General features: G+C 46.2%; 1 protein-coding gene across 3 annotated transcripts; it reads left to right on the top strand.

Moving 5' to 3' along the window:
- DCAF7 (DDB1 and CUL4 associated factor 7) lies at positions 1–27652 on the top strand. Of its 3 annotated transcripts, none has more exons than XR_002310217.2 (8): positions 1–380; positions 16210–16368; positions 17048–17159; positions 17535–17653; positions 20303–20512; positions 21457–21574; positions 22771–23005; positions 27589–27652. XR_002310217.2 is itself a non-coding variant. In XM_020875206.2 (7 exons), the coding sequence occupies exons 1-7, from the start codon at positions 243–245 to the stop codon at positions 22941–22943; spliced, it is 1029 nt and encodes a 342-aa protein (XP_020730865.1). In that variant the 5' UTR covers positions 1–242; the 3' UTR covers positions 22944–27652. The 3 variants fall into 3 exon arrangements, 1 of the variants encoding a protein (XP_020730865.1); XR_002310216.2 differs by having other exon boundaries at positions 26819–27652; XM_020875206.2 differs by having other exon boundaries at positions 22771–27652.
- Positions 27653–27809: the final 157 nt, after the last annotated feature.

The following is a 27809-nucleotide window of genomic DNA, read 5'->3' as shown; positions in this document are numbered from 1 at the left end:
GCAGTGTCTCAAACGGAAGGTGGTTGTTGTCCGAGCCAAAGCTGGTTTGAAACTGGGGGTCGGGCCCGGCAGTCGTTGTCTGTTGCCACCGCCCCGCTTCCGGGCTAGGCCGTCCCTGCCCGCCCCCGCCCCGCCTCCCTTCGGACCCCTGGGTCCCAGGCCAGGCTCCCTGCCGGATTTGCGCCCGGCTCGCAACAGCCCGCTCCCGTCCCGGTCCTCACTGCGGCCCCTTCGCCTCCACCATGTCACTGCACGGCAAACGGAAGGAGATCTACAAGTATGAAGCGCCCTGGACCGTCTACGCCATGAACTGGAGCGTGCGGCCCGACAAGCGCTTTCGCCTGGCGCTGGGCAGCTTCGTGGAGGAGTACAACAACAAGGTGGGCCGGGCAGGGGTTCGGAACCCGGCTGGCGGGGAGCGGGCCCCGGGAGCACCCTTTCTGGGCCGGAGCCCAGACCCTAGGACCCTCCTGCGGACTTGCCTTAGCGCCACGGAGCGGTTCCTCTGTGTCTGGTCCTGTGCAGAGAGTTTCGCTCTTTATCGCATTTAATCCTTAAAACATCCCTGGGTAGTCAGGAGTGTAGTTACCCTCATTTTACTGATGGGGAAACTGAGGCACCGTGTTGCAGCTTTACCCGGGTCAGTTATTTCGTGACGGAAACAGGTCTCAAACCCAAGTTTACACCCCAGAGCTATGCCATCTATCTCTGGTATCCTCTCCCCTCCTGCTGCACTGCTTCAATTAGGGGGCAGAAGAAGGATGAGGGAATGATGGCTGTGAAGAAAAGGCGCTTACGATGGTCATTCACTCCTGGCCACACTAGATTTCTGTTAGGTCTGGTTATTGCGCAGGCTTTCCCGCCCCCTACACCCACCCTCGGGTACTATTATTGATGATTTGTCGGGATTTCCATCGCTGTTGCGGCCTCGTGTTCCTCCTCTTCACAGCGATCTCCTTTTGGAAATCTTGACCAGTGACTGTGATCCCGCCGTTGTTTTCCGAATAGAGAAGGATGTTAACTTGCTGTGTCTTTTCTTGGCATCTTTCTTGCTAATGCAAATATGTAGCCTTGAGTAGTGAGTCTTCCTGGACATCCGGAATTTGAGAATCCTTCATAGAAGGTAGTAGGAAGAACTTTAAGCTGATAGTGCAGTATAAATTTGTTTTTGAAAGTTGTTGAATAAGTTAGTGAGAAGAATTTTCTTTCCTTTGCTCTTTAAATCTCTTCCATTTTTATTAGAGTAAACGTGGTGATTTATCGTAGTCAGAGCGACTGAGAGCTGTGCTTAGCGGTTTTTAAAGCCTGTACACCGGCTTGACACCATGAACACTGTGACTTAGGAAGAATAGCGTATGTGGATGGTGACAGGCATGGTGCAGGGAAGAAAGGCAGGTGCTCTAGGGTTGGATGCCCTGTCTAGTCCACTGACTGGCGGTGGGGCACTGCACAGGTCAATTTTATTATTTCTCACCCACAGTTTGTTGTAGGCAAGTTCTTTTTTTAGACATAAAGGTCCTGTAAAAAACACGTGAACGATGTAACTTTGTTTACAGATTTTCAGGAGCGCATCTGTTTCTCTGGAGTTAAGTCTTAAACTTTCTGGAAGCCCCTTTAAGAAATTGATGAAAGCGATGGACTCTCATTACCCAGACATCATATATACATAATTTACAAACAAATCCCAGGGAATATGCACTGATCTTGTGGCCCATCCATTGCCCACAGAAAGCAGAGAGTCCTGACAAGACTTAGCTTTAAAAGACAGCTTTATTTCCTTTTCTCGGGTGCCTCTTTTTTCCTAATGGCTGGTTAATGCATAGCAGAGTGGGGAATGGAATTCAAGGTACTGATGTGTGAAGTGGAATAGAACTGTCGTTTTAAGAATACATGTTGGGAAGAAAAAAAAGGTAAAACGTGTCTTTCAAAGGGCTTGAGTCTTTCACACAGATTTTTTTGCCTTGCAAGTTCTTGCAGGGTCGTATTTTGGGGGGCGGTGGTGCGAAGAAGAAAGAATATCTTTATTGCTTTGTCAAGGCAAAGGGGGCCACAGTGGGCTAATGCCCTCCTAACTGTGTGTTTTAACCTGGAGGGAGCAGTGAGAAGTTTTATAGAAATGGTTCAAAGAGAAGGTGATCAGCTCGTGGGCATTCTTCTGATGGGTTGTGATTGGTCGGTGGTGAGGTAAGTGGGAGTCAGCATCATCAAACTTCTGGTTCCAGCTGCTCTGGGCTCTACATGCTTGTGAGAGCATATAGTCAGCTTCATCCACCTGGTGGGGTTTCAGTATTGAGCCCCAGGTTCTGGATGTCTTATCTCAGGAAGAATTCAGTGAGATACAAAATGATAGGTAACAAGTGGATTTATTTAGAGAGAAACACACTCCACAGACAGAGTGTGGGCCATCTCTGAAGGTGAGAGTGGCCTTGAAATCTAGTATCCCCATCTCTAAGAGGGGAGAAACTGGGCTCCACCGTTAGGCTGCTGGTGGAATCAGTGGAGTAATTGGTGTCAAACCTCGGTTGCAGGAACTATACCCTAAAGTTTGTCCTTCCATTTAGTAACTCTATGGAGCTCCTTCTTTGCCAGGGCACACAAGCAGTGCAGTTTTAGGGAGATGCAAACTGCTGATCCCAGGAGTAACAGGTGAGCAGTTACCTCTGTCTTCACTCACTTGCATGGTGTAGGCAATGTAGCGTCTCGCCTTCTGTTTTTCTGTCCCCACCTATCTAGGTTAGAGTTCTTAACGTGTGTGTGTGTGTGTGTAATGGACACCTTTGGCACTTTGAAGCCAACAGACCTCTGTTCATAATTATGTTCTCAAATGCATAAAATACATAGGGTTACAAAGGAAACCATTATATTGAGCTATAGTTATTAAAAACACTTTTTTAAAAGTGGCGCAGTTGTATCTGGCTCTTTGTGACCCCATGGAATACAGTCCATGGAATTCTCCAGGCCAGAATACTGGAGTGGGTAGCCTTTCCCTTCTATGTACTTTAAAATTAACTCATTAGATGACATCATCCATTAATTTTGAAGTAGTAGCATTTCAGGATGTTCACTGTGGTGTGATATGAAAAAAAGCAATGATTTCTTAGTGACAAATCACAGATATTAATGCCATGGTGAGTAACTGCCTCTATTTATAATGGAAGGAAATGGTAAATTTCAGCTAGAGGTTTGTGAAAATGTAAGTGTGATTTTCCAACTCAAGTTCATGGGCCTCAGGGTAAGAAACCCTGTGCCTAGGAGCTGGCGGGCAGTAAATCTAGCTACCACACAGTGATTATCAGGCTCAGTTTTGGAAAAACCTGGCCATAGAGGTGCCAGACTTGATGTTTTAGAGTAGCTTGAAAGTTATTGGTTGACATTCTCAGACCGTTGATTCCTGTTTGCTGTTAATAGTGATTGCTGGTGGAGGGCAAAATAAATTGACTCAGCAAATTAACATTGATAAAAAAGCCGAGAAAGGGCCTTTTTTTTCCTACTCTGAGACATTAAGAAAACATGATCATAATTTTAAAAAATTTTTGTTAATGTCATCATACTTTCCTGTAGTAAAATTATTTGTAGTTTGACAGAATTAAATCTGTTAGTGTTTCAAGGACAACTTGACTTTTAGGTGTTCCATCACCTGAATAAATTTGGGAATTGCTGCAGTGTAAAAAACTAAATTCTATCATCTACATTTGGATTAATGAGTCCCATAATTGATGATAATGTTTTATGTTCTTTTTTTGTGTGTGTGGTCTTTGCTGGGGGATAGGATAGCACTGGTGTTGGAGAATGGTTTTCTAAAATTTAGTGTGTGTGTGACTCCTCTGAGGGACTTACACCTTCCTGGGCTTCCCTCCTGAAGTTTAAAGACACCCAGGTGATTCAGACACAGATGGTCCAGGTGGCGCTGCAAGACCATTTCCCTGGAGTTACCTTTCCATCTCCCGACCAGAGGTGGGAATCATTTATTGTATCTGCATGTGCCTAAATATTGATTCTGCCCTTCCATCCCATGAAAAGTTCAATCACCAGATAGCCTCTTTGAAGGGGCCTGGGTTGAGATCTCAGTCCTGCTGCTTCCCAGTTTTGCGTGACCTTTGCCAGGTGAAAGCCTGTGCCTCAGTTTCCTCATCTGTAAAATGAGGGTAGTGAGGAAGATGAAAGGAGTTTTAAATGTGATGGGTTTAGGAACTCTGCCTGGCACATAGCAATCACATCACCACTGTACCTGTAACTGAAATATCATCTAGGAGAATTATATGAGTGTTCAGTAAATTTGACTTCTGTATTTTCCAGGGAGAAATCAGGACCTTAGGTCAGAAAGGAACGATGAAAGGTCTTGCGTCCATTCTTTGACTTTTAAAGACCTGGGGGGTGGAGGGGGGAGAAACTCCCTTGGTTCCTTTGAACCAAACCTATTTTGTGGTCTAGAAGCTTCTTGTTGTTGGACTCAGAGTACCATAATTTGCTAGTTGAAGCCCATTTTCTCATGTTCTACCTGGCTTAGACAAGTAACTGATAGAAGAACTCTGGCATTTCTCCTGAGTCTTGACAGTACTGTGGTCTTTAGACAAGTGGTATTTCCCTTGTTTTATGGAGAAAGATGACTAGCAGTTCCTGGGCTTCTATTCCACTTAGTTGTATATTTCAGGGTTGATTATGACTAGAACTGGCAGTGTGATTGGGATTTATTTTGCACTAATAGTTAACTAGCTGACCATTTGTGCTTTAAGATATAGCATCAAGAAAACATTTTTGAGATTTTGAGGAGAAACCATAGGTATACCTCCTGCTTTTTGAAGACTATCAGTGAATGTGAGTAAGACTACCTTGTAATTCAAATTCACATGGGATGAATGCTTGCCTTGTCAGCCTGTGTTGATTCCTATGAGATCTTTAATGCTGAGTTACTTTATCTGTTTGACGCATAATGATTTTGACCCTGGCATACAAGTTTTCATTTCTCAGTAGTTCTGGCAGCCTTTCAGGATTCCCATTATTTGTTCATTAATTCAATAAGTATGTATTGTGTTTTAGGCACAGTGATGATACTTGGTAATCTTCTGTATACTTTTTAGCAGATGTGAAATTGGCAGCAATAAAGAGAAAGTGTTTTGGTACACATAAATGTTTCTGATAACTACTTAGAATTTTGCAGTGCTCTATCAGTCTCTGGCACGACTGCCAGCAGGAGAATTTAAAGTATCAAACTCTCTGGTTTAACTTCCTCCTTTCTTTCTTCTATACAGTGAGAGCACTAGTTCCTCCATGAGACAACTAGATAAAACTGCTGCTGCTTTACTGCTTTTTGCCCTGACCTGACTCACACAGACTTCCTAGAGATGCTGTGACGTGAGCAAGGAGTGAATCTGCGTTCTGTAGGTAGTCTGTCCCGCCTAGGGCTGTGGTGCCGGAGCTTATTGGTTAGACTCTGAGTCAGGAGCAGAAGGGTGCTGTGCCAAGGCGGAACCTCTCTGCAGACATTGATCAACAATAATCAGTCAGAAACAGGCTTGAAGGGAGGACAAACGAAAAAGATCAAGAAAAGCTGGTTTATTCTGTCAGAATTTTGCCTTTAGCTGATTTTGGTTATACTAACAATTGTGGGGAAATGTGCCACTGACGAGGTGGTATTATTGATTTAGATCACTTTTTTTTTTTAAACTAAACACACACACATGCATTCACCTTTGTGTTCTAGTACTAGCACTGTATGTAATTAAAGAGGAATTCACAGTTTCCTCCATCAAGATAGACACAGCAACTTTTAAAATTTTTTTAAAATACAAGGTATGAGTAATGTGAGTAGTAATTTATGTTGTTATTCATGAAAGCAATAGAAAGTGAAGACGTGGTCATGCCTCCAAGGAATAAATACGTAATGTTTTATACCCGCTTCTTAGGAGATATCTGACATAGTCATCTCCACAGTTTAAAAACAAGTAAAAATGATCTTGTTGTTTTTTTTTTTTTAAAGGGCATTTGTTTCACATGCTGGGATAAAGTGTTGTGAAGCAAATAGTTGCAGAAGGGTAGTGGGTGTGGGAGATAGACGTTTAGCAGGAGGACAGAGAAGCCTGGAGGAAAGAAAGGGCAGAGGGGTAATAACTTCAATGTTGACAAGACGATTAAAATTGTACTTTTTGGTTATGCTCCCACAATAAGGGAGGAAGGACGGCAGTGTAGTGAAGATCAGATGCGTACAGTACAGGAAGAGGCCAAGACGATTCAGACTCAGAAGAGCAGAGTTCTCCAGCACAGGGTTGTGATGGGCAACATCGATACTCCTTGGTTTGGGGCAGTGGGAGAGGGTGCATGGCTGGCAGCAGGAGCTTCTCCAGTTCCCCTCCTTGACACCCTTGGATAAGAGGAGAGCTTAGCTGTACAAGGAGACAGACATGCCATCGTCTCTAGAAGCACTGGATTAGGCAGGTTGGAAGAGACTGAATTATGAGCAGCTTGACAGTTCCTCATCTCTGTTGCCTGGGAAGATGCAGAAACTTCATGTGTTTATGCTAACTTGGAACAGAGTCCTGGCCTCTTTCCCTTAAAAACTTCCTTGAGATCATCTAGAAGGAACTTGCCTCATTTGAAAGGAATCAGCATAGTAGCAACAGCGAGATACTATAAGAAAGAGGGGAAATGGGAAACACGTGTAAGGTAAAGTATCCACACTAGAAAATGTTTTCACCTTAATTGAGCATTAATGGCCAGTCCTCCCGCCACGAATTCAGAGAACTTAAAGAGCTCCAAGCAGAGGCACAGGAGGCCAGGTGACACGAGGCGCGGTGACGGGAGAGAATGGACCCAGCAGCAGGTAGAGCCCAGGAAGACAGGAGGAGAGAGGACAGAAATTACAGCAGAGCCAAAACCCTCGTTGGAAAGAGGATAAAGGTGAATACGAACTACGGAAAACAGAGAAGACTAGGGACGACAGGTTGAGAAAATGAAGTGGAAATGAACAGTTAGGAAGACTATAATAGATGCAGAAAATAAAGGATACTAACTTCGGTATAATTGGTGTCTCTGAAGAAGACCAAAGAAATGAAACACAAAATCTCAAATGTGTAGTTAGACTATAGAATAAATGTATAAAGTAATGCCTTCAAATTGTATATCTCAAGAAAAACAGACACACAACACTTGGCACTGAAAACTGTCTTAGGAAAATATCTACATTTTAAGGGTGAAGAAAGAATCTTTTAGACATCAAGGCAAACTGATGTCTCTTCCTCTGAGAGGGGAGGAGGAGAAATCAGGCTAGCCACAGTTGACAGAAGGCATAGAGCAGTTTGTACAAATCTGCCACTGTCCTAGATTGTGCTACTGTAAACACATGAGCATATAGTTATGAGTATATAAGACTACATGGGAAAAGGAATATACTTTTTAAATAGATAATTTATAAAAATTGACCATGTATTAAGAAAAAAAAAACATTTTTTAAGTTAAGGGAAATCAGCTTATTGGTAAAAGATAATACATTTCAAAACGTATGGGATGGGATTTCCCTGGTGGTCCACTGGTTAAGACTCCGCACTCCTAATACAGGGGGCCCAGGTTTGATCCCTGATTAAGGAACCAGATCCACATGCCACAACTAAGACCCAGCACAGTCAAATAATAAATTTTTTTTTTTTAAAAAAAAACCTCAAACTTAAGGGATGTTGAGGAATCTCAGGCCCAGATATGCTAAGTAACTCCCCAAAGTGACATGGAAGGTAATAGCAGGGCCAGAACTGGAATAGTCTGTCTTCAGAGTCTTGACTATATACTGATGTCAAAAAAAAAAAAAGATTGGGGGGAACAAAAAAGAATGTTTTGAAAAGAGAGGGGAACACTTGCCTGAACAGATCAGAGTAAGCATGCTGCAGTTGGTATAGTTCTAGCCCGTTAATACCACGTATAGTTGATGCAGTCACACAGAATGTTCCAAAGCAAATTTAAGTATCTATAGAAAAGTAGTTAGTGATAAAATTCACTGAGGAAAAAATGAATACATTCTGTGGTGTAATTGGCTTCCCAGGTGGCACTAGTGGTAAAGAACCTGCCTGCCAATGCAGGAGATATAAGAGACTCGGGTTCGATCCCCGGGTCGGGAAGATCCCCTGGAGGAGGGCATGGCAACCCACTCTGTTCTTTCCTGGAGAATCCCATGGACGGAGGAGCCTGGCAGGCTACAGTCCATGGGGTCACACAGAGTGGGACATGACAGAAGCAACTTAGGACACATGGCATAATTAGTTGTCTACCTGGCAGAACACTTTAGAGTCCTCTATTACATGTCATATTTGTTGTCATTGTTCAGTCGTGTCTGACTCTTTGCAACCCCATGGACTGTAGCACGCCAGGCTTCTCTGTCCTTCACCATCTCCTGGAGCTTGCTCACACTCATGTCCATTGAGTCAGTGATGCCATCCAACCGTCTCATCTGTCACCCCCTTCTCCTGCCTTCAGTCTTTCCCAGCATCAGGGTCTTTTCTGATGAATTGGCTCTTCACATCAGGAGGCCAAAGTATTGGAGCTTCAATTTCAGCATCAGTCCTTCCAATGAATATTCAGGGTTGATTTCCTTTAGGATTGACTGGTTTGGTCTTCTTGCTCAAGGGACTCTCAAGAGTCTTGTCCAACACCACAGTTCAACACCACATGTCATACATGAAAATCAATTCCAGATCAAGTATTTAAATGTAAAGAAAAGTCTCACAAACATAGTAGAAGGAAACTGAGTAGGAAACTTTTCTGGGGAGAAGAGGAGAAGGCAGGCTTTAGGCCAGGCATTAAATCCAGGGTCAGCTGAGGCAAAGAGGGACAGGTTATAGCACAGCTGACCCTTGAACAGTGCAGGTTTGAGCTGCACAGGTCCACATAAATGGACATATTTCAATGATAAGAACTATACAAGGCCCATGGTTGGTTGAATCCAAGAATGCATAGGACTCAGATACTAAAATATACACAGATTAACCACCCCTGCCTCGTTTTGTTCATGAGTCAGTTGTACATACAAATTTTTTTGTGGAAAGATGTGGAAAAAAAATCAAAAGACAGATGGTAGACCAAGGAAAGATATTTTCAAAACCTGACAGCTGGTAGGAGCTAATTTACTTACTGTGATAGCAAAATGAACAAAGCATATAAATAGCCATTACATAGTAGAGAAAATGCAAGTGATCGTTAAACAGGAAAAGAGATCACCAGCCCAGGTTGGATGCATGAGACAAGTGCTCAGGGCTGGTACACTGGGAAGATCCAGAGGGATGGGATGGAGAGGGAGGTGGGAGGGGGGATCAGGATGGGGAACACATGTAAATCCATGGCTGATTCATGTCAATGTATGGCAAAAACCACTACAATATTGTAATTAGCCTCCAACTAATAAAAATAAATGGAAAAAAAGAAAAAAAAACTAAAACTGCAAATCATTTTCCAATACAAAAAGATTTACGTGATTGTATTCAAATGTATAGAAATTAAATAAACTGTCAACTTAAAAAATAAAAAGATACTCAACCTCAGGTAGTTAAGGGAAATGACCCTGTGATGTTTTTTCTCCCTTTCAAATCTATAAAAATTAAGTTTCTTCTTCTAGTATTACTGAAGTATAGGGAAGTGATCACCTTCGTGATCCTGGGCAAGATACTCAACATCTCTTTTACTCAGTATCTTAATGAAAGTAGAGAGGATAATAGTACCTACCTTATGGATATGTTGAGAGGATTAAATGAGGAATGTGAAGCCTTAAACATAGTGCCTATACCTGGACCATTTTAAGCACTCGAATATTAAAAATGATTCCTCAGAAGTAAAAATAATAAAGTATGCTCAGCTTCAGTAGTAAAATGCCATTTTTCTTCTATCAGTAGCAAAACGTTAAAGATTATTTTTCAGTATTTTCAAAGATATGGGGAAATTGGCACTCATACACTGTTAAATGAAAGTGTAAACACATTTATTATCTTGTAGTTTCTGTGGTATTAATATCTGAAATGGGATGCAGCAGTTACACTTCTGGCAGTCTGTCCCAATAGCAGCTTTTGCACATAATGTACAATGTATTGTTTATAATAGCAAAACAATGGGTTACAACCACAGGAAATAGGAATAGTTAAATTATGGTGTGCTCACCACAGTTGGCTGTGGAAGACTGAGGCAGAACTATTTGTACTGACAGGAGATCTCCCAATATGGTGTTAAGAGCAACTCGGCGGAATGTATTTTATGGTGCAAGCATATCTGTGTGTTCTTGTTTTAACCCACCATATACACACACATATAGTTGCAGAGAGAATCGTTTGGAAAGTATTTCATGTCAGACTGGGTTGAGAGTAAGTAGAATTGAGGGTGAAGTTAATGGGAGACTTTACTGTGTCACTATTACATGAACTGAACATTCTCTTCCATTAAGTTTTTAATGATAAGCCAAGGAAAAATATTTGCAAAACATGACCATTGGTAGGAACTGACTGAATAACTGTGAAAGCTAATTGTTATTCCTGTCAGTACTTGGTTGGCAATGTGGAGCAGAGGAGCTGGAACAAGTTAGGCTGTGGATGAAACACGAGTCTGAGCAAACACGTGAAGTCTCTGGGAAGACCAGGAAACATTAAATCCCAACCATTTCCTGACTTCTTCCCTGGCTTAGGGACAGTTGTGCAGAGATTGTCAAACCTGGGTGAGTCAGCTCACTGGGGAGGTTCTTAAGAATCTAGACTCTGGGAGAAGGCGAGGGCGGGATGTTTCGAGAGAACAGCATCGAAACGTGTATTATCTAGGGTGAAACAGATCACCAGCCCAGGTTGGGTGCATGAGACAAGTGCTCGGGCCTGGTGCACTGGGAAGACCCAGAGCGATCGGGTGGAGAGGGAGGTGGGAGGGGGGATCGGGATGGGGAACACATGTAAATCCATGGCTGATTCATGTCAATGTATGACAAAACCCAGTACAATATTGTAATTAGCCTCCAACTAATAAAAATAAATGAAAAAAAAAAAAAGAATCTAGACTCACGGGCCCCAGTTGACACTTGTTGAATCAGAATCTTGGGCTAGCCGTGGGGAGCCCAGGCCTTGTAAAGCACTCTTAAGTAAATCTGATAACCAGATTTGGAAAGCATTGCTGTTGGCAGTACAAGCAGGAGTCAGACGTAGGCCCTGTTTTTACGGCATTTACTAAGTGAAATAGTATCAGAGTCATGTAAGGGTTTTCATGAGGCAGTGTGGGATGAGTGATCAAACGGATGGAATAGATGAGTACCAAGGGCTTCCCAAGTGGCTCAGTGGTAAAGAATCTGGTTGCCAAGCAGGAGATGCAGGATATGTGGATTCTATCCCTGAGTCAGGAAGATCCCCTGGAGGAGGAAATGGCAGCCCACTCTAGCATTCTTGCTTGGGAAATCCCATGGACAGAGGAGCCTGGCAGGCTACGGTCCATGGGGTCGCAAGAGAGTCAGTCAGACAGGACTGAGTGAGCACGCCTGAGAGACTGTTAGGAAGACCGAAGATGGTTTATGAAGGAGGTGAGATGTAATAATATTAAACGCTCATACACTGAGGAAGGCACCATGCTGAGCAGTTTAAATACAAAAGGTGTTGCATACAACTCTATGCGTAATGGGAATATCCCCACTTTACATGGAAATAGGTTTGGCAAAGTTAAGTAACATGTCCAAGGTTCCATGGCCAGCAAGTGATGCGTAAGGAGCCCTGGAAGCCTGATGCCCCTGCACTTTATTAATACTGGGCAGACTTGGATCGACAGAAGGACATACGAGGGTCTCAGAGCATGAGGGCAGTGTAAGTAGAGGAATGGGAAGTACTGACTAGATCAGTGAGAGTGAAAATCAGGTGGGCTGGTCAAAGCCTCGAACACCTGGGTAAGTGGATCCTAAGCGGTACACGTTCCCAGGACCTCATATTTTGAGGTTTGCAGAGAAATCTCCAGTGGCTTGAAAAGCACCTTTTAGAAGTAGCAGCATTTTTCTCTGCTAATTTAGCCTTACAGTATTACCTGCATGGTTAGAGAGAGGTTTTTTTCCTTTTGTGCCACAGTTAGAGCAGTGCCTGGCACCTGACAGTCACTTGGTAAATGTTTGAATAAATACCTGAATGCAGTGTGTGGCTCAGAATCTACATGAGAGGCTTATTCTTTATTCTGCCCAATGAGCCACAAAATTTACCTTCTCTAAAGCTAAATTTTAGAGCTCCCCCACTAAGTCTGATGCCAGTTTTCCCTGTCCCATCGTCCTTTATGTTTTGTTCTCTGCAAAGGTCAGAATGTCAGCTTTTTAATTCCTTTAAGAACTGTTCATTCTGCCAGATTCACTCTCGCGTCCGTCTCTGGTTATCCCTTGCCATTCTCACTGCCAGTCACCGTAGGCCTTTAGCTTGCCCGCCTGTTCCCCGGTGGGTCTCCGGGCTGAGCTCCCCACCTCCAGCCTCTTCGTGGATCCGGTCAGTCCTGCCCGGCGTTGCCAGGCCCCGTGCTCAGAGCTCCGTGGCCTGATGGTCCGGCCTGCTCGGGGCACGTCTCCCAGCGTCCTCAGCGCGGCTGTCTCAGGTGTTTCCTCTTGCTGCCCCCGGCCCCAGGGGGTCATGCAGTGAGTTCCTCTGCCCCATCTGCCAGGGATGCCTTCAGAACCGTTCCACAGACCTTTGTAGACTGCTCAGATCCCAGCTTCTCCTCACTTGCCCGCTTTGAATTATTACTCTTTCCTCTAAACGTCTGTTTACATCTGTGCTTTTACATCTTCATACAGTATCTTCCCTGGCAAATTACATGATTTTTGGAAGTCTGTAGGTGCTCTATAAAAATGAATATTTAGTGTTAGTTGTCATACAGATTTTTAAAAGTCAGACATGGATGGCTTGGTCTATCAATATACATAGAAATATGCTTAGGAATCTACAAAACTACTAAAACTAATAACTAATTTGGCAGTTACAGGACCCAAGATTAATAGGCAAAAATCAGCTGTATTTTTATATAGTAGCAATAAACTATTGGAAATTTAATTTTAAAAGCCATTCCATTTATAATAATATAAAAATACTTAGGAATAAAGTTAATAAAATAAATGGAAGACTTTTATATTGAATACTTCAAAACTTTGGTAAGAGAAATTAAGAAAACCTAAACAAGTGGAGAATAGCTTCTGTTTGTGAGTTAGAAGACCCAGTACTGTTAAGACAGTATGTTTTCAAAATTGATTATAGATTCAACACAATTCCAATCAGAATCTCAACTTTTTTTTTTTAATATATATATGCATAGAATTTTACAAGCTACTTCTAAAATTTACACAGAAAAGCAAACATGTAGAATAGCCATTTTGAAAAAGAACTGCAAAATTGGAGAACTGACATGATCTGATTTCAGGGCTTCACTAGGAAGCTGGTGTGTAGCCAGGATGCTGTGGTCGTGGTCAGTGGACAGGCGTATACATCAATGGGACTGAATAGAGTCCAGAAATAGATGCTTAAATACGTGAGCAGTGGATTCTCAACAAGGAGACCAAGGTAATTCACAGGATAAAGGAAGAGGAAGACACAGGAAAAAATATTTATGAGCAGGAGGGGGCAAAAATTTCTTAGCTCAGACACAAGCATGAACTGTAAAAGAAGAGAAATGATAAACTAATATCGAAATTTAACATTTCTGTTCTTCAATAAATACTGAAAGAAAATGATAGAACAGCCATGGACTATGAGAAGATATTTGCAAAATAGAAAACCAGGGACTTGTATCCAGACCATATGAAGAACTCCCCAAGCTCAATAAACAAAACAACCTGGTAAAAAATGAAGTGAAAGAAACTATTCTATATGATACTGTACAATGTGGCTACATGTCATTTTACATTTGTCAAAACCTAGAAGTTGTACAGCACAAAGCGTGAACTTGAATGTATATGAGAACTCTACTTTCTTCCCAGTTTTTCTGTGAATCTAAAATTATAAAGTTTTGGAGGGGACTTCCTGGTTGTCCAGTGGTTAAGACCCTGAGCTTCCAATACAGATGGTGCAAGTTTGATCCCTGACCAAGGAAATAAGATCCTGCATGTGGCAGGGCCAAGAAAAAAAAAAATGTCTGTTTTTGAAGGGATATAAGATTTGAAGAGAGAGAATAAATATGCATGGCAAACAAGTACATGAAAAGATGCTCAGTATCATTAGTTATTAGAGCAATGCAAATTAAAATGCTACTTCACGCCTATTAGAATGTTAAAAAGCTGGCAATACCAAATGCTGACAAATATATGTGAAACTCATACATTGTTAGTGAGAATGCAAAATGACACTGCCACTTTAGACACTGGCAGTTTATTATTTTTTCAAAATAGAATTAAACATGTGCTTACAATATGACCCCAGAATTTCACTCTTAGTTGTTTAGCCAAGAAAAAGGAAGGCTTGTCAATAAAACAAAAACAAGGCCATTGTTGGCAGTCCAGGGGTTAAGACTCTGTGCCCTCAATGCAGGGTGCACAGGTTCAATCCCTGGATGGGGAACTAAAATCCCACATGCCACATGGTGGGGCCAAAAGAAGCATTAAAAAATTTTTTTTACACATAAATGTTCAAAGCAGCAGTATTTCTAATGGCCTTAAACTGAAAGTAACCCAAGAGTTCATCATCTGGTAAATGAATAAATATGGATAAACAAAATCCATGTACTGACTATCAGTGATAAAAACATGGCTAAATCTCAAGAGCATCCTGCAGGAAGTAGCCCGTCCCAAAAGGCTCAGCACCACGAATCCATCTATGTGATGTTACAGAATAGGCAGAACCATAGCCAGTGTGGCTCGTGGGGTGTGGACTGACTGCAGAGGACCCCAGGAAAATCTTTGGGGATGATGAAAATATTCTGTTTTTCTGTGGGGTTTTTTTTGGCCCTGCTACATGGCTTGTGAGATCCTAGTTTTCTAGTCAAGGATCAAACCCAGGCCCCCAGCAGTAAAAATTCAGAGTGCCAACCACTAAACTGCCAGGAAATTCCCAAAATATTTTATAGCTTAATTGTTGTGGGAGGTTATACAGCTCTATACATATATACATTCCAACTCATGGAAGTGTACACTTAAAGTGAGTAAATTTTATTGTGTGCAATTGAACCTAAATAATATTATTAAAAAAAAAAACATAGGAAGATACTGGTATCTTGAGACAAAAGTCAGAAAGACAAGAGTGGAAGGAATTCTGTTTTTCTTCTGTATGGTTAGTGCTTATCCTCTTGTTTATCCTTCCTACCAATCCGTTCCATCTTCCACCAGGTGGAAGTTCATGAACAAATGGATAGCAAGTGGCATTTCCAACTGAGCCAGATCAAGTTTGTCAACAAAGTTTGGAAGTTAATATTGATCCAAAACTGACTCAAAGAAAGGGTAGTCAGAACCAGGTGGGACTTTCTCATCAACAGCACCCACTATTTTGCCCATTACCGTGGTTTGGGTTCTCAGATGCTCATTTGTCACACTGTTCTGTGTAAACACGTTACTAGCCAATGGGGGCAAAGTCAGGGGTGGTTAGAGGAGGAGGCAGTTCATGTAAGATTGCCCTTTTAAAAGTGTTTACTTATTTTTGTCCGTGCTGGGTCTTGGTTGCGGCATGAGGGATCTTTTCATTGAGGCACGTGGGCTTCTCTAGTTGAGACCTGAGGCTCAGTAGTTGTGGCCCGTCATGTGGGATCTTGTTCCTGGACAAGGAATCAAACTTGCATCCCTGCATCACCAGGTGGATTCTTAACCACTGGACAACGACCAGGGAAGTCCCACAATTGCCTTATTTTAGGTGAGATGTTACTTTGTTGGATGGCACTAAATGCCCCCAGCACTTCTAGTCATGGAGTCACTAAAACCACAGCTGCACGTTGTCAAGGGCCTTGGGTTGCGGGAGAAAAGTGTAAGCAGCTGGGCAGATAGCGGCAGCTCTGTGGTTGAATCAAGAGTGCAGAGAGTTGGATTCAGGAAGCTTGTCTTCAAATTTGGTCTCTGCCCTTTACTAGCTCTGCAGTCTTCAGTGTGACTCGGCCCCTCCGAGGCTGGGTTTCCTTGTCTGAGCAGCGGGTCGTCTGGACTCAATGCCCACCCGTCCAGTGGTTCTTAACTGTGCAGTGAAGGGTGGTCCAGTGTTAGGACTGCTGATGGGCTCTGGGTACTTGGCATCCGAGAAACAAAAGTTTATGTGGCTCCATTTTGTGGTGTTACAGGTTCAGCTTGTGGGTTTAGATGAAGAGAGTTCAGAGTTTATCTGCCGGAACACCTTTGACCACCCTTACCCCACCACCAAGCTCATGTGGATCCCTGACACGAAAGGCGTGTATCCAGACCTGCTGGCGACGAGCGGTGACTATCTCCGCGTGTGGAGGGTGAGCGGGCGCTCGAATGGCCTTGGGTGGCAGCTGTGGACTCACAGAGAGCAGGCTGGGGCTGGAGGCCGGGTCACTGCAGCCAGGAGAAGCGAGTGGTAGCGGGTGTGGACTGAGCTTGTTGGGCTCAGCAGATGTCTTGGTCAGTCTGGCCCAGATTCCTTGAAGTCCGGCTGCAGTCAGCCCTGGAAACTCAGGACTCAGTGAACGTGATATAAGGACAAGAGCCTTCTGTGGGGGTGGGGACACCAGTGGCCTCTTATTCTGCTCACAGCCAGGATATTTTTGAGTACACTGGACGAAATCCCGGGCCACTGGTTCTATTGCAGCGTGGGAGTGGACGGTGGGCCTCGCCTCCCCTCAGCTGAGCCGTCACTGCAGCCGCTCCTGTAGCTGGAGGTGTAGCACCCGACTAGGCGGGTACAGACACTGATTCGGGCAGGATTGGAAGACCTCTTGTCTTAGAAGGATTTGGGGGTGAAAATTTGGAAAACAGCTGGGCAGGGGAGAAAGCTTGGAAAGAAGTAGCATTCAAGTCATTCCTCTGGGTTGTATTATTCTCCATGATAAAACTGTCTCCACACGTCTTACATTTACTAAGGTATCATCTGAAAGAGGCTTGGAAGATTTTCTGTGAAGCTAAGACTGGCTGAGTTTGTAAAAATTATTGTTCCTTCAGGTTGGCGAAACAGAGACCAGGTTGGAATGTCTGCTGAACAATAACAAGAACTCGGATTTCTGTGCTCCTCTGACTTCCTTTGACTGGAATGAGGTGGATCCTTATCTTTTAGGTAAGGAGCCAGGGAGGGGGCATGCCGGTGTGAAGAAGCAGAGATATGTGTTCTCAGCTGTCACACTGGGTCTTGAAGTACGTGCAGCCTCCTAAAGTGGGGCTGAGTGGGAAAGAGGCTAAACAAGGAATGTGGTTATTAACTCCTCCCATGGAGTCGAGCTTCCCACATGTGTGAGTCTCATCTCGCCAGGCAGAGGCTAAGGCCCTGGGGTGAGGATTGAGCACATGACACTTGGGTTCTCCTGGTACCCTCCCTGCACTCAGGAAGTGCTTGCAGCATGTCTCCTGGGCTCACAGACGAACAGGCACACGGAGAGAGGCTGGCGTGGGACCTCAACCCCGTCAGCCGCTGACTCACACTGGTTGTTTGCAGGAACCTCTAGCATCGACACAACATGTACCATCTGGGGGCTGGAGACCGGGCAGGTGTTAGGGCGAGTGAATCTCGTGTCTGGCCACGTGAAGACCCAGCTCATCGCCCACGACAAAGAGGTACTCATGCTGTTCTGCAGGTGCTTTCTCTGCCTTAGTGTGAGGTCAGGCCGTTGTCTTCCTTTTTTGCAAGTGACCTGGAAGATCACTATATAATGCTGATGTCTTCTCATCTAAATTGAAAACGGTTAATATGTCATAACAGTGGAAAACAACATGATGTGAATGCAGTTTTTTGACTCATATAAACAACTTATTCTGTAGTCTTGTTTTTCTTTTTGTGCCAGAGATTGCTGGTTTTTAATAACAAAATCCCTTAGAGGCAAACTTGAACCTGATGTGATTAAAAAATAATCTTATAATAGAGTAACACTAACTTGAAATATATTTACCTTTTTGGGAGCAGGAAGGCAAGAAGAGGGGAAATTTCCTGGCAGACAAAACTAATTGGTTAACTCTTCTGTAAACTTGTTTTGTGAATTTCCAGTATGTTCACTTAATACTTACATGTGTAATACTATTTGGAATTGAATATGGTTAATTTTGATGGTGATGTTTCTCCTATGTGTATTGGAAGGGTTGAAGGGAGCGACCTCTGATTGTGTTCACAGAGCCGCCTTCTGAGTGATTTTGTGAAACGGTCATAAATCTTTTAACTCCCAGAGCCACTGCGTGCTGGTCCTCGACCAGGGCAATCACAGGATGTTTCCTGTGGGTAGTGTTCCTTTTCTATCCCACTCCTGCACAGCGAGGAGTATTAATGTCTGTACGGACTAAAAGGATGCCTCGACATTAGGTGAGAACTGTGAGGTTGTCACAGAAGTTGGGGACCAGGTTATCATTCTTAGCTCGAGGTCGTTCTTCAGCTTTCTGTGTTCCCAACGCCGAGATCTGTTGGTCTGCTTGACTTGGTCCCTGTAAACCGAGGGGCAGAGGAAGAGCTTGACCTGCCGAGAACAGCAGTAAGGGCGTTCTGCACCCAGTGGAACAAGTTGCTACATTTTGGTTCTGTGACACTTAGCCTGTCGTTTTCTGTCAGGGTCCAGCCCGGAAAACTAGAGCTACTCCACATGTTTAAGCTGAGGGGATTTAATGAGGAGATGGCTCACACAGGTGATGGGAAAGCTGAGGAGCCACACTGGCCGCAGTGAGGTCGTCTGGACGAGCGGAACAGCGAGTTTACCAGCCAGCAGGCCCTGAACCACCACCCTGGCCTCAGAGAAATGAACCTCAGGGTGGTTGTCCGGAGAGCAACATCATACCTCCCAGCACCTTTGATTTTCATCTCTGTTGAAGTGAAGGCTTGCTCGGAGGTTCTCGTTGCTGCTGGCGAGTTGGTGCAGAGCAGGGTAGCGTGTGTCTGGGAGTTGTCGCCCTCTCTTGGCTTCTGCTGAAATATGTGGGTGGAACTCGGAGGAAGGAGCAGTCAGAGCTGGCTTTACACGCTTGGCTGTACTGCTTGTGGGCACCTTATTGCTTAGTGATGCTGCCGCGGTGTCCCTGTCCCTGGGAGTCAGCCAGCCGTGGGTGCACATGTGGATAAACATGCCCCAGCCCTGATGCAGCTGGCCGGTGCCTAGATCTGTCGGATCTTGGAATGGCCAGCCTCGTTTCCTGTTGAACCACTCCTCGTTCCCACCATAGAAAGAGAAGTGTGTCAGCCAGAGGAAAAGCAGTTCATGATGCTGATAGAAACAGATGCTTGTTGGTCAGTGTCCCCCAGTAGGTAGACCCTCAGGAGGGCTGGGGTCACAGTGGGAGGGAGAGGTTCCACTCATGTCTCCCCGGAAGCCAGCTCTTACGGTCCTTGAGCCCAGGGGATGTTTGGTATTTTGTTTTTCTTTGTTCAGCATTTTGTTTTTCTTTTTCCTCTCCCCGCCGCTGGTCTGGCTCTAGTTTGTCGGTCTCTCTTCGTCCCTTTCTTTCTTTGAAGCCCTCTGTTGCTCTCTGCCTGTTTTCTCATAGACATGAGTGCAATACAAAGTTTGCAGCAGGTAGAAAATGCAGAAGACAATAATTCAAAACCTAAGTTGATACACTTACGAATACAAACCAACTAGGAGAAGAAACAGCATTTCCTAGGAGAGCGGTATTAACCCTCTGTAAATAAAGGAATACCCGAGCCTCCCATGATTCACAGTGGCTCTTACCTCTTTCTTGCACATGAGTCTCAGGTCCAGGTTTCACAGCAGAACTGTGGTCAGAGGAGGGCTACTTCCGCCTCTCAAATCAATGACCTCAGCCTTGATGTGGTCATGGATCTGCTCTGATCATACATAGATGAGAGCCACGAGGGCCAGGAAATAAATGTCTCAGTCTCGTAACAGGCTGGCAAGAGATAGCCACTGGTTCTGGCTTCATTAAGCCTGTCCAAGCCGACCGGATAGAATACTTGCTGAGTTCTTTGTGCTCTGTTGGTCAGCCGGGTATGTGCTGGAAGGTGTTATCACAGGAGGTGGAGGAAGAATACTTGGAAGGCAGCAAGTGAGAGGAAGCCTACCGGCCTCCATCGTAGGGTGATCGTCACTCTTTGGGTAATCATTGGTGTCAGCACGCTTGGTTTCCAGTCCTCACAGTCACGGTGTGGCTTTATTTACCTCCTAAGTCATGAGCAGGGGTTTAGATGAACCAGGGGACAGTAGGTTTCCCTGTGACATGAAAAGGAGGTAACTGACCTGAATCTGACTGTTGCTTCTTACTCACCAACAGGTCTACGACATTGCATTTAGCCGGGCAGGGGGTGGCAGGGACATGTTCGCCTCCGTGGGTGCCGATGGCTCGGTGCGGATGTTTGACCTCCGTCACCTAGAACACAGCACCATCATTTACGAAGACCCACAGCATCACCCACTGCTGCGCCTCTGCTGGAACAAGCAGGACCCCAACTACCTGGCCACCATGGCCATGGATGGAATGGAGGTGAGACCCCACTTGAGGCTCACTGAGGCCCTGCCCCTCCGCTCTGGTCCTGCTTAGTGGATCCAGGAGAGTGGCTCTCAGCTGGTGGCAGTTTTCTCCCCAGAGGGTTTTTGGATCCACCTGGAGGCGTTTTGGATTGTCCCAACTTCGGAGGGGGTGGGGGGTACAGGAAGGTGTGGTGCTCCTAGTTTCTGGGAGCTGGGGGCCTGAGATGCTGCTTGCTGCACATGCTGTGGTGCCTAGGACCACTCCCCGCTACACACAACACAGCGTTAGCCCACCCCAATGTCAGTAGTGCAGAAACTGAGAAAACCTGATCTAGAATAAGGACTGTGTGTCAACAACTTGTAATACATAAAGAGCTGGACTCAGAGCCAAAAGCAGCAGTATCTGAAAAGTCAACCAAATCATTCATACTTCTGGTGCTGAGTAAACAGGCAGTTTTCCCTGTCGTCTGGGCAGAGTCTTCTAGCCTTAGTGAGTAGATGGGGAAATGGCAGCTGTGTAGCCTGTTGTTTCATCGAAGCAGTCAGTTGTGGGTGGACATGATGCCGTGATGAATTGTATTTTGAGGAAGCCAGTAACTTTCAGATTTTGCTCTGGGGCTCAGGGGAGAGGCCTCTCATCTGTCCAGCTGAGCAGGCACAGAATTCTGAGCACATGCACCTAATGGCACGTGGTGGATTATTCACATTCGTGTTGCCTGCCCCTCCTCCTCCCCTGCAGCCTAGAAGCCCCATGTGGCTTATGATACAGACTATAAATGACCCGTGCCTTTGTCTCTTTTCCCCTCAATCTTATAGTTACTTTGGGGACCCCTCTGTCTCTTAAGCCTTTTAAGTCTACAGATGAGCAAGTTATATGTACACATTTTTTTTTCCCTTGTGTAGTATCCTGTTTTTTTTTTTCCTGTCACCCACCGAGGTTTCTTGTTCTTTCTGCAGGTAGTGATTCTGGACGTCCGAGTTCCCTGCACGCCTGTTGCCAGGTTAAACAACCACCGAGCATGCGTCAATGGCATTGCGTGGGCCCCACACTCATCCTGCCACATCTGTACTGCAGGTAATTACTGGAGGGGGGAAGGGGAAGGGAGGGGAGGGGAGGGGAGGTCTTCCCCTGGTCTCCTTAGCATCGTAAGCCCGCACTCCATCCCAAGGAGGGTTTGAGAGATTTACACAGTGGTGCCCCTGAGAACCTCCCTACACTAGTGCAGCTGAAGCAGTCTGAACTCCCAGATGATCTTGTACCCGCAGTGATATCAGAGAATCTGTATACTGTCTACATTGTAGACAGTTGCAGGCTTGTGTTGCCCACTGTGTGTCCCCAGAATCCCGGCTTGCACAGGAGGCGCATTCAGAAATATAAGAAGAGAGGCAGTCTCCTTGGCTGTAACCTGCCCCCCGCCCGCCCCCCGCCCCTGCAGAGCTCTGGGTGCATTGAAGGGCCCTGCGGAACCTGACTGGATCTGCAGCATGTGATGTGTAGTTCCCATTTCACCATCTGCTAGACCCCAAAGAGTACCCCTTAAAAATGTGCTGGCCATCAGAGTTCTTTTATCGTAGAAATAATGTCTGGTTTTAAAAATTAGACGACACTGAAACAGTGCAGAGGTGTATGAAACAGGAGGGTGAAAGTCCTCTTCCCTCCCTCCTTTCCCGTTTCCACCTTAGCAACGTAGTTTGGTGGTTTGGGGCCATTTCATTCAAAAGCACAAAGCTTTTCCTGTTGGGGCCTCTGCTCATGCCTGTCCATGTCGTTGAGAAGCAGCCAGAGGCCCAGGCCTACCCCCTTCCTCTGAGCCTCAGGTTGTGGCCTGCCTTCTTCACTGTGGCCCTCACTGATGTATGCATGTCCATAGGATGGGGGAAACTCCCATTAAATAATTGAATCATCAGAGAGGGATCTTTAATGACTCAGGTACTTTCAGTGGCTGGAGATGCCACGTGTGGGATCCCATCCCAGCCTTCTTTCCTGATGTCCGCCTCAGAGGAGATGAGGTGTCGGTCTGGTCCCTCCGCCATCCCCCGCTCTGCTGTGGTGAACGGGCCCTGAGACATAGGGGAAGGGCTCTGCCACTCCCTGGTGCGGAGCTCTGTGGCGTGGGGCACCTGCCTTAACATTTCCTCATCATTAAAACCTCCCTCCGTGGGGTTTGGGTGAGTGAGTGCTTTGTAAAGTGTGCCCCCTGCCCTGATGCAGGGCTCATGATCCTCACTGCCTGAGTGGTGACCTTGCCTGCCGGCTCTCTGTGTCCCCAGCGGATGACCATCAGGCCCTCATCTGGGACATCCAGCAGATGCCCCGGGCCATCGAGGACCCGATCCTGGCCTACACAGCCGAGGGGGAGATCAACAACGTGCAGTGGGCGTCGACCCAGCCTGATTGGATTGCCATCTGCTACAACAACTGCCTGGAGATACTCAGAGTGTAGTGTCAGTGGCGCTGTGCCCCGAGGCAGGGGCTCGTGCGTCTCCGCCTCTGCCCCGCCCCAAAGTAAGAAGACGCGCGTTTCCGGTGGCCAGTACGTCTGTCATTGCTTTGCACCCACTGTTAGCAGAAACTGCTCCAAAGTCCCCGGCCAGTCACCCACCGCTCGCTGTGCCGGACTCAGTGCCGCATGGCGCCTCCTCAGCCCAGGGCTGAGTTTTAAGATTTTTCTCTCCTTTCCTCATCTCCTTTGGTTCTGCTATTAAAAATTTCTGTATATCTGTTTGTCAGCCGTCGTGTTAATGAGCTCTGTGGGCAGCAGCTATGTCTGTATTCGTCTGTCGCAGAGGTCTCTGTCTGCCCCAGACAGCAGTCTGGGTCCTTGTCCATGTGAGCACTTTCTGGGAACAAACACCAGTTTGAAACTGTCTTTCTTCGTTATCTGTGTCTCTTAACAAATTTCAACTTTGTATATTTTTTAATCTATTAGGCTAATTTTTTAACGAAAAGAATTTTACTCCTTGGCCTCTTCCTTGGTTTTATCGCCCTCCCTGTTGACACCTTCCTCTCTCCCCTCCCTGCCTGGATCTGGCCCCAGGCCCCTGACCCTCTGAGCAGTTTGCCTTCTTGAATCACTGCCTGGGCGGAACATACCTGACTGGGAGTCCCAAACCTCCTCGGTGCTCTGAAGTCGGCTGACTCTCGCCTTTCCTTGGCCTGGCTCTTGTCAAGGGCATTCTGAGCTCCAGAATAGACGTGTGACCCCTGCTCTTACCCCCTTAAGTACATACGCCTGTCCAGCCCCTCAGGACCTGCTGAGCTAGCCAGGCTGATGGGGGTGCCTGACTCCCGGGGGACGGTGGCGGGAAAGCTGAGCTTAGCATGTTTCTGGTCCCCAGTTTAAGAGTCTGTTTTTCTCTCCACATATAAGCCCCTGACCATTCTCTTTCATGTCTTGAACGATAGGCAGGAATGATGTATCAGCTGAGCTTCAGTATCTCTGTTTAGTTCACTGTGACTGGTGGTACGTTGGCCACTCTCCCGATAGAGAGAAAGCCCTCCTTGGCAGGCACACAGTCTGAGCATCCATCCCAAACAAGATCTCCTCTAGAGTGTGGGAGACAGTCAGCTCTTGCAGAGGATGGACTCAGGCTGGGGTGATCCCAGGCCATCGATTAAACAGCAGGAGAAGCTTCAGAGACCCAGGGCTAGCCAGTTCAGAGCCCCACGAACCCATCAGCCACCCTGCCTCGAGTTTCAGTTCTGAGCAGTATTGGACATGGAGGCAGTGGGTGTCTGTTTCCGTTAGATGAATGAGTTCCAGGGAGAGGTCTTGTGTGTGACTCTGGTGGTAGGCGAGTCCTTGGGCAGGCAGAGTTTGGGACATGCCCAGAGTCTGGGGGGAGTTTGGTTTGCTGCGCTCTGCCAAGTGCCTGAAGGTTTCTGAGACCCTCTGAGTTGAGCAACTGGGAGTAGAAAGAAGCAGACCTTGACTCCGATAATCTTGTCCACTTGGGCTCTCACCTGCTCCTGAGAAACAAAGCAGTTAGCTTTGTGTTTCTGGGCCCTTAAAGTCTCTTGGTTGAGTCTCCCTTTTCAGAAGCAGATGGATTGGTATCCCTAAAGTCATAGCTCTTTGCTTTCATACATGGGGGCTTTTCCCAAAGAAAAAGCCTCTTTTTTTCTTTTCAGTCAGGGTATTTCCCCTCCTGTCTTTATTCTTACTTCTGATTTTGGGGCTCTCCAACTGGCTGTCCGCTTGGCCAACCCTCCTGCGTTTACCGCCACCTTTGCCCTGCATCATTTTTGGACATGTGACACGAACCAGTTCTTGGTCAGAACCCTCCTCTGCTTGTTATTGTGTTTGATGGTTCCAGGGTCCTTCCCTCAAGGGTAGCAAGGCTAAGTTGAATGTCGCTGGCTCTGGGAGACCGTCATTTCCTTCCTGTGGAAAGGGTCTTGAAATGGAGTCTAGTGGGAGAGGTCGTTCTAGGGACAGGGCTTAACTCCACTGAGTTCTGAGTTAAGATCCCTTCCCTGATCTGCACTTTTGTGGTCTGAGTGGTGAGGAGATTTGTCACCTGGAACTTGAAAGCAACCTGGAGAGAAAAGTTAGTTACTAGAAATGAGGATATTTTGGACAAAGTTGCTATTTACCGTGGAAACCAACAACTTTTGATTTTTTTTTTCCCTTTGCCCTGTGGACTCTCAGCCCTGTCACCCTCCTTAGGCCCTGTGGTGTGGTCCTCTTCTTCCCAACATCCCACCTGGGCCCAGGTGAGACTCCGCAGCTCCCCTGGGGGGAGAGAGATACATGCATGCACGCATGCACATACACACGCACACACGCAGTAGCTGGGATGCTAGAAATTTGAAGCCTCCCTCTCCCTCCCTTCATGCTTTGAACCAGATGGCCTCAGGACTGAGGAGGGGATTTCTGTAGTCTCAGGATTTAGAAAGCCTCTTAGTCAGCCACGCTCTGGGAAGCAGAGATCTGCTGTAGTTTCAAAAGCAAGTGTTGGTTTAATTTATTTAGGTTCTCAGATTGCCAGCTGGAGAGAAGAGGTGGGAGGTGCTGCCTCTGTCCTCCTTGAACGTGAGAAGAGCCCTGGGAAGGCTGCGCTGGCACCTCTGGGCTCTGGCCCTCCCGGCTGTTGCCCTTTGACCTGCTCTTGGCCTCCTGAGCCATAGCCACCTTTGTTTTCCTTGTCCTCCCTGAGGGGAGGCAGGTGCTGAATACGTCAGGCTTCAGGCTCCCCGTCAGAGAGCTGGTGAGTGGGTCCAAGTCTTTGGAAAGCTTGAATGTTTACACCCAGGAGAGTCGGAAGCCTCTCTTTCCAGGAAGGAACCAGGTGTAAGATGAGCACTTGAAGAGAGATGTTTGATGATCAGGGGAGAATCTCTTATCAGAACCAAGATCGGCTCTCGGAGAACTGATTAAGATTTGAGAAGAAACAGAAAAAAACCTGAGACTCCAAGAAATTTTTGATGACAGGTGTGGCTGAAACTTCCGGAGGTGATTGAGGATGGGGGGTGGGGTGGGGGAATCAGTGATGGTGAAGGAGAAAATATTCGAGGGTGGTCCAGGTCTGAGGTGAGGAAGCGGGCAGGCTGTCATGTGGCCGTGGGTGAGACTGTTCTCGGGCTGTGTCAACCTTCCAGGACCGTTCAGCGGTATCTGTGATGCTGGGGACAGGGTGGCAGAAGGAACCAGCCCTTTCTGCTGCAGTTCGGCCCTGCTGTTGTTTGGTGGCAGAAATCTGCAGGAGTTGAGAGCCCCTCGGTCCTTCCAGACCATGGCTCTTCTTGGTTGTAGGTTTGTAGACAGCAGAAGCGCAGGTTGCAAAGTCATGCCGACTCCCCACCCCCCTGTTCTCTTTCTCTTCCTCTTCCCTCCCCACCCCTTGCCCCTGTAGAGTTCTCTTCCTGCTGCAGCCTGGGCCTTGAATTCCCAGCCTGCGGCATGTAGGAGCTGCAGTGTGCCAGCCATGGGAGGCCCACCTAGTACCTTCCCTCCACCATCCCCAGCTCCCTTGACTGCCCAGCTGGAGGGAGGGAGACCATTGCAGCAGAAGCCCCAGAGCAGACTGCCCTTTCCTGTCTGCGCCCTGGGCTCAGCAAGGAAGGTCATGCTGGTCACTTCAGTTGGGTTTTCCCTTGGAGGAGAGCTGAGCTGAGCAGTCAACTGTGACCGCTGGGCCAGGCTTTCCAAGAAGGGTCGTCCCTACACTGGCTGGGCCAGCCACTCAGTGTTGCGGAGCCCCGCCCTCTTTTCCCACCGTGTTATTGCTGCTAATGGTCAAGGTCAAATACATGGCCACATGGAATGGGCCAGGTCCTCTCAGGCTCCTTTGTGGATGTGATTTTTTTTTTTTAAAGAATGGAAACATGCAGGTGCCTTCCCGAGAGTCTTGGACTGGTGTCTCCAACCAGAAACAGATAAGCTAATCAGAGTGTGAACTCAAGAGGAGGGATGTCAGCGGTCCGTGTAACAGCTGGAAAACGTCCACGTACCGGCCTTTAGGACAACCCAGGGGATCAGAACTCGGGATCCCTGCTCTTTAAAACAACGTTCTCACCTTGGGTTGATAATGCAGTGTGTTGTGAAACTTGTGGAGCTAAAGCTTGGACTTGCTGGAGTCGAAGATGGATCATTTGATGTGGTTCCTGTGTATGTGATGACCCCTGTCAGTGACCTTCCAGCCTTCCTACCCCGAGCGTGAATTTGTAGCATGATTGTACAAATCTCTCTGTAGAAAATGGAGGTTTCTTGTTCTCTGAAGTGTTAAGCTCTAGCCAATCAGTTTCTGTTCCCTTTAGCCTAGTGTGTCTGAACTTAATTTCTTGCTATGTATTTAAACTTTTCCTCTGTATCATAGGTTTTGTGGCATCCCACGGTCAGGTGGAGAGGAAGCTGCCCCTTACAGAACTGTACTGTAACCATTTTTTAAAGAAACATTATTTTCACAGGACTGATTATACACAGGGCTTGTAAAAAAATTTTTAACACTGTGCTGTGAAATCACGATGGTAAATCTCCATTGAAGGCTACTTCAAAGGCACCTGAAAGTGGAGTGTTATATCTATGACTTTATTTCTTGCTTCCTAAGTATATTAAACCTAATTTTCACCCTTTCATTCTGTTTCAGCCTCCTGTATAAGAAGTACCGTATTTTCTGCCCATCATACTTTGTAATAAAACTTGAACATGTATAGATTGACTGAATTTCTTCTTGTGATAAATTCAGTTCTTCCCATTCTGCCATGGTGGTCATGTTCCAGAGACACCGGCCCGGGGATTAGACTCCATCTCAGCCCACCACACTGTCTGATGGCCTAACTCATCACCTGTAACAAAACACAGAGCACC

The sequence above is a fragment of the Odocoileus virginianus genome, chromosome 17 (genome assembly GCF_023699985.2).
Source record: "Odocoileus virginianus isolate 20LAN1187 ecotype Illinois chromosome 17, Ovbor_1.2, whole genome shotgun sequence".
Taxonomy (NCBI): Eukaryota; Metazoa; Chordata; class Mammalia; order Artiodactyla; family Cervidae; genus Odocoileus; species Odocoileus virginianus.
The sequence above is the reverse complement of the archived record's forward strand: the minus strand, read 5'-3'. Positions and strand labels throughout refer to the sequence as shown.

Bases quoted from the DNA above. Each gene is read 5' to 3' on its own strand.
- DCAF7 (XM_020875206.2), top strand. From the start codon at position 243: ATGTCACTGCACGGCAAACGGAAGGAGATCTACAAGTATGAAGCGCCC. The intron at 16,369-17,047 runs GTGAGCGGGCGC...TTGTTCCTTCAG, and splicing joins ACTATCTCCGCGTGTGGAGG to GTTGGCGAAACAGAGACCAG. The intron at 21,575-22,770 runs GTAATTACTGGA...CTGTGTCCCCAG, and splicing joins CTGCCACATCTGTACTGCAG to CGGATGACCATCAGGCCCTC.